The sequence below is a fragment of the Corylus avellana genome, chromosome ca8 (genome assembly GCF_901000735.1).
Source record: "Corylus avellana chromosome ca8, CavTom2PMs-1.0".
NCBI classification, from domain to species: domain Eukaryota; kingdom Viridiplantae; phylum Streptophyta; class Magnoliopsida; order Fagales; family Betulaceae; genus Corylus; species Corylus avellana.
In genome coordinates this window covers 13,847,908-13,855,440 of record NC_081548.1, presented here as the reverse complement: position 1 = coordinate 13,855,440, position 7,533 = coordinate 13,847,908, and the positions used below count along the sequence as shown (strand labels likewise).

The 7,533-nt window shown below is 39.4% G+C and overlaps 2 protein-coding genes across 2 annotated transcripts; both read left to right on the top strand.

Moving 5' to 3' along the window:
* On the top strand, window positions 1–1,211 carry LOC132190912 (probable polyol transporter 4; the record flags this gene model as incomplete). Its single annotated transcript, XM_059605936.1, has 1 exon — window positions 1–1,211. A coding segment is annotated over one exon (789 nt), but the record flags the coding sequence as incomplete, so codon positions are not given.
* Window positions 1,212–2,232: 1,021 nt separating this feature from the next.
* Window positions 2,233–3,273, top strand: LOC132190646 (probable glutathione S-transferase). The gene is made up of 2 exons (XM_059605685.1): window positions 2,233–2,648; window positions 2,749–3,273. The coding sequence occupies exons 1-2, from the start codon at window positions 2,334–2,336 to the stop codon at window positions 3,091–3,093; spliced, it is 660 nt and encodes a 219-aa protein (XP_059461668.1). The 5' UTR covers window positions 2,233–2,333; the 3' UTR covers window positions 3,094–3,273.
* The last annotated feature ends 4,260 nt before the right edge of the window (window positions 3,274–7,533 follow it).

The window sequence follows — 7,533 nt, the reverse complement described above, 5'->3', positions numbered from 1 at the left end:
GCCGCTGGGACAACTAATGCAGAGAAGTATGAAGCAAAAGCTGTCTGGCGTGAAATATTAAACCCTTCTCCTCCGGTGCGGCGGATGCTAATCACCGGTTGTGGAATCCAGTGTTTCCAACAGATTACAGGCATCGATGCAACTGTTTATTATAGCCCCACAATCTTCAAAGAAGCTGGAATTAAAGGCAATACTCAGCTTCTTGCAGCAACCGTTGCTGTTGGGTTGAGCAAAACTTTGTTCATCTTGGTAGCCATATTTCTCATTGACAAGGTGGGGAGAAAGCCTTTACTTTACATAAGCACAATCGGCATGACTACTTGCTTATTGGGTCTCAGCCTTACTCTAGCTTTCATGGGGAATGAAAAGATCGGGATTGGAATGGCGATTTTAGCAGTTTGTGGGAATGTAGCCTTCTTCTCAGTAGGACTCGGCCCGATTTGTTGGGTATTGTCATCCGAAATCTTCCCTCTGAGGCTTAGAGCTCAAGCATCAGCACTTGGGGCAGTAGGCAGTAGGGTTAGTAGTGGCGTGGTTGCTATGTCCTTCCTCTCGGTGTCTCGTGCAATCACAGTAGCGGGAACCTTCTTTATTTTTTCTGTAATTTCAGTTTTCGCCATTGCTTTTGTCCATACATGCGTTCCAGAAACAAAAGGGAAGTCTTTAGAGGAAATTGAATTGCTCTTTCAAAACGAGGGAGTATGGAAAGGAGGCGAGGTTGAAATGGGAGATGCAGAGCGTCTAGTGCAGAGAGAACAAGTGGGTGGCAATGGCATGTCTGATTGCTAAGCCACAAACTTCGAACAAGAAGCTTCAAATTCTAAGACTCCTTCAGGTAGTGGGAGGCGATTACAGAGGATTCTTCTAAAATGCCAAGATGGATTCTTCTAGAACTCCATGATGCCATGGATCATAAGATCTACACACCAATTTGCATGGACTTAATTATTTGGAGCTAATTAAGCTCCTCTATGATTCTTTTGTCTTACAGTCTTCGTGATTCTTTGTCTTACAGTCTTATGGAGATCGGGTTCAGATTGCATTGATTCGATCGAACAAGTAAACAACCTTTATCTAGACTAGACTTACAAGCATATTCTTGTACATGTCCTCCATTATTGTTCTGTTTCAAATTCTTTTTGCTCTTTTGGGCAACAGAGTTGCTCTGTATTCTTGGACTTAATTTTTGCCCGCTTTCTTCTGTATACGAATATACGATATAATTTATGGATGATGATTCATAATTTTGGTTAGAACACGAAATACACAAATTGCCACCAAACTTACTGAAAGGCTAGTTTTTAGCTTTGCCATTCAAATTTGTAAAGTTTTTTGAGTTCAAAAAAGAGTGCCAAGGACCAACTCGAACAAGAAATTAAAGAAAAAAACAGAGGGATGGTTATCTGGGTTTTGGAGGTAGCGGCCACTCCCAAATGGAGGTTCGGAGGTGATCGCACTATCCAAGCCTCTCAGGATCGACCACTTTCGGGATATTAAGGGTGGTCACAACCATTCTAGCGAACTAAAGAGGATGATCGAATCACCTTTATGCCTAAGGGTATGTGGGGCCACTTTCGAGCCACTAAGGATAAAGAGGATGATCGAATCACTTTTATGCCTAAGGGTATGTGGGGCCACTTTCAAGCCACTAAGGGTTGTTACAAGAACTTACAACCATTTTAGCAATTAAAGAGGATGGTCAAATCAGCCTATGCCATGTAGAACGTGGGACCTTCTTGTTGGGTGAACCACCCAAATGGGTTTTTTGCCACCAAACACACTTCAAAGAAATACTCCTATTATTTACATATTTTTTTATGGCTTTGTTGTCCCAATTTGAATGAGTGGCTAAAAGTATCGATGCAACTTGTATGATAATGCTATATACTAGATAAGTATCATACTTTTATCTTTAAAGTTGATATGTGGCATGGCCGTTGTAGTGTTTGAAGGGTGCAAATTAATTTTTAAATTGGAAAATAGGAAGAGAGAGACCATAGGGAGAAGCTAGAGCCTAGAAGGCACTGGTAAGTTTATCCTAGAATAATATATAGTAATTATCTTTTTTCATGGGTTTACGCTTTGAAATAAGTGATAAACACATGACGGAAGCAATGACATCGTGCGGACTCCGGAAGGTACTAGACTTAGGAAGAAGGCAAAACCGACACAGACACACATTTACTACAGCTACGTAATTACCATCGAAATGCGGCAACCTTTTTTTTATAATTTCAGGTCTTTAAAAGCCGCAAGCGACCTACACACAAAAACCCACCTCCGCATATGTACTTGCTTTGCTTTGATCTTTAGTTCAGGTGTGTGACTGAAAAATGGCGGACGAGATTGTTCTTCTGGATTTCTGGGCCAGCATGTTTGGGATGAGGGTGAGGATCGCGCTGGCTGAGAAGGGGATCAAGTACCAGTACAAGGAGGAGGACCTGAGGAACAAGAGCGAGCTGCTTCTCAAGATGAACCCGGTTCACAAGAAGATCCCGGTTCTCATCCACAACGGTAAACCGGTTTGTGAATCCCTTATCATCGTTCAGTACATTGACGAGGTGTGGAAGGACAGGTGTCCGTTGTTGCCCTCTGATCCTTACCAGAGAGCTCAAGCCAGGTTCTGGGCTGATTTTGTTGATAAGAAGGTAAGTAAACGTCTCTGCAATTTATTTGTTTTTAATAAATCTATATATATATATATATATGGAGAGTGGTAATACAATTTGAGTTCAAATTAAAATGCAGGTGTATGATGTTTCAAGGAGAGTATGGACCACAAAAGGAGAAGAACAGAAGGCAGCAAAGAAAGAGTTCTTTGAAACCTTCAAGATATTGGAAGTAGAGCTCGGAGAGAAGGCTTTCTTTGGGGGTGAAAGTTTTGGGTTTGTGGACCTTTCTCTCATCACTTTCTACAGCTGGTTTCATGCTTATGAGACATTTGGCAACTTCAGCATGGAGGCAGAGTGCCCCAAGATTATTACATGGGCTAAAAGGTGCCTGCAAAGGGAGAGTGTTGCCAAGACTCTTCCTGACCAGAAGAAGGTTTTTGAGTTTATCGTGGAGATGACGAAGAGGCTTGGCGTGGAGTAGAGTCTACAAGTGTACGTGCGTTATGTAAAAAGAGAACGTATATGGTGAATAAGGACACTTCGTTGTGTCTGCCAAATGTTGGGTGAAGTTCTGGCTTTCTACCATTTGGAGTGTACTTAAGTTTTAGTGTACGCGTACGTGTATGCAGGGGAATGGAGTTTATCTGCTTTTCTTTTTGTATCTTTTCTGCTCTTTATCCATCCTTTTTAATATCCAATTTTGATTTTAGAATCTATTGATAATAACTTGTAACCGCTAATTAGTTGACTTAACTAATTATCAAGCACTCGGTACTCACAAATCTACTCATAATGATAGTTAAATTGGTTAATTATCGGTCTTTGCTTGGGCCAATTGCGGTGTTGCTGACATGATCAAAGGGATTCTCCTCCTGTCCAAGTCCTTTGGGATCCCTGATGTGGTATTTTTGTGACCAAAAATATCAATTATAAAAATAACCACTCGCAATAGGACGAATCTTTGTAGGATACGGCTATAGAGAGGGTGTCGAACCTCAAGGACTGCAGGGGTTTTATTATCAAAATTCAAAAGATCAAAATTAACTTAATTAAAAAGGAGAATTGATTTGATTTTCTTTAAAAACTAAAGTGCATGAAAATAAAAGAGATTAAAAATAAGAGAGAGAGTGTAGGGTATTGACTTCACCTCTATCCGCACAACAATGGCTAATCATAATTAATCCCAGAAATTCATTCTATGCATGTTATAAATAAACAAGAAACTACCTTATTAAAGAATAAGCATAATCTATCTTCGGTTGGCACGGATCGTCCACCTAACCACTAAGATGCGGTACGACCCGTCTTTCCTAGGTATAAATTATCAAATTCTTTAATAGGATACATACAATCAATGAATAAGTGTAACCCATCTTCGGTTGGCACGGACTGTCTACCTAAATTACACTAAACTAGGGTGTAGTACAATCCGTCTTCCCTAGGCATGGCCTATCAAATCCTATTGATCATATGTCAATTAAACTCATTGTATAACCATCATCCTCATAATCACAGAAAACAAGAATGATTTGATTTCAATAAAAGTAAAATACTTTCTAAGACAAGAGAAGAATTTCACAAATATTGATATTGAAATTTAAGAACAATTGCATTTAATATGAAGAACATAAATCAATTGTAGCAATCCTCATAGTTATACAATCAACATGCATAAATTAAAAATCTAGAAATTAAATACAATCAAACCATTGTGCTTGGATAGGGTTACATCAACACCCCACGAAGGGGTTTAGCCGCTCATGATCTCCTAAGCTCCAAAGACAATTTACTGAATTTTGCTCTAAGAAGGGTGTGTCTTTTCTCAATGCTTAGAGGCCTATTTATAGGGCTTAGGAGAGTCCTAGAAGCCCTAGTAATCCTATAAATTTCGGAGATTTAAGTCCAAGTCCAATTAGGATAAAGAAAACCTAAGTCCAAATCGGAATAAGATTCACCCAAAATTGCGTTCCTATCTTGCGGGGCGATTTTGGCAATGTGGCGCTCCGAATTAGGAAAATGCTATTTCACAATGATTTGTAGAAATTTGAGCTAGCTTTCCAGTGCCGCTTGAATCACCTTAATCGGATATTTGAGCTGAAAGTTATGGCCAAAATACCGAGACGTATGCAGAATCCAAAATTGAATCCAATCCGATTTTGACTCCAATTTGAGAAATTCCGAATTAATCATTTTCTTTATTTGATTTAAACTTAACCATGATTGGTTAAGCTTAATCATATCTTCTAGGTCTTCTCAAAGTGTGCTTTTAAGCCCAAAATGAATGGAATTAATTGCATCTTGATTTATAACCTGAAAACACAAAAACAAAACAAAAATCAAACAAATAACAATGCTAAGGAATTAACATATGCAAATTAAGGGGCTTGAATGTGCAACATTCGGCGCTTATCACACCCCCAAACTTACATATTGCTAGTCCCTTAGCAATACAAAACAGAAAATAAACTGAAAAACAAAAAGATAAATCCATCTTTCGTGGGATATACGATTGCATTTAGCGTATGCAACAAGCCTTTTAAACCCCTAGGCATTTCCTAGAGGACGAGTGAAGTCTCGTGAGGGTTTTCCAGGAATGATACCCACAAACATTGTCATCATTATGTCATTCAAAAGGATAAAGCATCACAAAAATAATGGTTCTCATTCCTTAACAAGCTTAAAATTATAAACTTTATCTTCAAAATTCCAAGGAATTTACAAGTCAAATCACTTACAAATGGCAGATTGAGATACATAAATTTCAATTAGTGCAAAGTGAACTAACACATAATCATGAGGCTTCAAAATAATTCCAGTATGAATGAATCAACATCTCAGAATTTATTGGACTTCATATCAAATGAAACAACCAAGGCATACATTTTTTTTTTTTTTGTCTTTTTTTTTGTTGTAGGCTTTGCAATGCTTAGCTCCCTTAAGCTTTCTAGTTGACCCATGTATCGAGTGTTAGGCCAATGTCTCCCAAACCAAATGGCTTTAGGGCACTAGGTGTAAAGACACCCTAAGGACTTACTAACTCGAGTCAAAAAGGCTACGAAGCTAAGCTAGCCATTTTATTAATCAACCCAAAAAAATTTCACTTTTTGACGCGAACACTCACTGCTTAATGAGGCAAGAGGTCCGGTTACTCAGTGAAAAATTCAAACTTGAATTTTTTTTATTTTTTTCTTTTATATACATATATATCATGCCAAAGTTATTCATCCAATATGTCACCCAACAGAATTCAAGACATTGAAAACAAACATAATTGGTCTCAAAATTCATACCTCACAGACATGTGCTAGTGTGCTCAAGATAGATTTAAATTGAAACAAGAAGCATCTCATGTTGCCAAAAGTAAGTAACAAGACTTAAAATCCCTAAGTCATATGATCATGTGTTCATAACTTTAAGCCTATCAATGAAATTTAAACCAAAATCAAAGCTCAACCATATGCTTAAGAATGACATAACAATAAAAATGGACCGTGTTTTGTTTTTCCATACCCCCAAACTTGAATCATACATTGTCCCCAATGTATGTATAGAACTAAAGAATAAGATCAAGAGTACAGAAATACCTGAATGAGCAGATGTGGGCATATCATACCCCCAAACTTGAATGCAAAAACACATGTCCTAAAAATAAAGTGATACTCCAACCAAATACCAATCAAGTGCACACATTGTTGTAAAAAGATAAACAAAGAATGAAGCAACAATGGATAAAATAAACCTGGATGGAGATCATATGCCCTGGTGGAGTGGAGGGTCAAGCGCACAGGGCCTGCACTTGATCCTAGGAGGTATTTCTCAATGTAAGTCCGAGTCCCGAAGGATCTTACCTCGATCCTTCAGAAGTCCAATCAAACTCTTCCATCCCTTCTTCTTTATGATCATGTAGCACTCCACAAGGAAGAGGATTCTTCTTAACATCCCGAAACTGCCTCTCCCAGCGAATAGGTCTTGATGCTCCCCATGACAATGTTCAGGGTGTTTGTCCCGAACTGATTTCATGATCAACCTCTTGTCTCTATGGGAGTTCTCAAAAACTGGGGTAGCCAGGGAATTTGCCAAAAAATTTTCCACCCCAATGAAATCAACTTCAGCAACTTTTGAATGAAATATGTCCCCTGTGGGGTTGTCATCAGGTGGTGGAGTACTTGAAGTGAGAGGCATTGGCTCCGGTGGGTTGCTCCATGATGGGGCTCTAGATGGAGGATCAGGAAGTGGGTCTTCAACAGTTTCTCCAATGTCATCCAAGAGGTAACATGCATTCTGATCAGGCAGCATTCTGGAAGGCATTGAAGATGTTCAATCTGATCTTCATATTTCCAAAGGAGATCTTCATTACTCCGGTTCGGCAATTTATGCATGCATTGGCTGTGGCAAGGAAAGGTCGCCCAAGGATGACAGGAATTTGCTTCTCTGGATTTGGGACCGGTTCTGTGTCCAGAACTATAAAGTCAACTGGATAGTAGAACTTGTCCACCTTGATAATGACATCCTCCACAATCCCGCGGGGTTTCTTGATCGAGCGGTCAGCCAATTGCAAGACAGTACTTGTCGGTTTCAATTCCCCTAGGCCCAGTTTCTGATATACCGAGTATGGAAGCAAATTAACACCAGCTCCTAAGTCGAGGAGAGCTCTCTCAATCTCGGTGTTTCCGATGACGCATGAAATTGTAGGCGCTCCAGGGTCTTTGAACTTTGGAGGAGTGTTATGCTGAATCAGAGAGCTTACTTGCTCGGTGAGAATGACCTTCTTGGGAATGTGCTTCTGATTCTTCCTCTTTTGAGTGCACAGGTCTTTCAGAAACTTTGCATAGGCTGGAATTTGCTTGATGGCCTCAAGGAGTGGGATGTTGATTTGAACCTGCTTGAAGGTTTCCATCATGTCTTGTATCTTCTCTCCTTG

Coding starts and splice junctions, on each gene's coding strand:
- LOC132190646 (XM_059605685.1), top strand. CDS start 2,334: ATGGCGGACGAGATTGTTCTTCTGGATTTCTGGGCCAGCATGTTTGGG. Junction 2,649..2,748: donor CTGATTTTGTTGATAAGAAG/GTAAGTAAACGT, acceptor ATTAAAATGCAG/GTGTATGATGTTTCAAGGAG.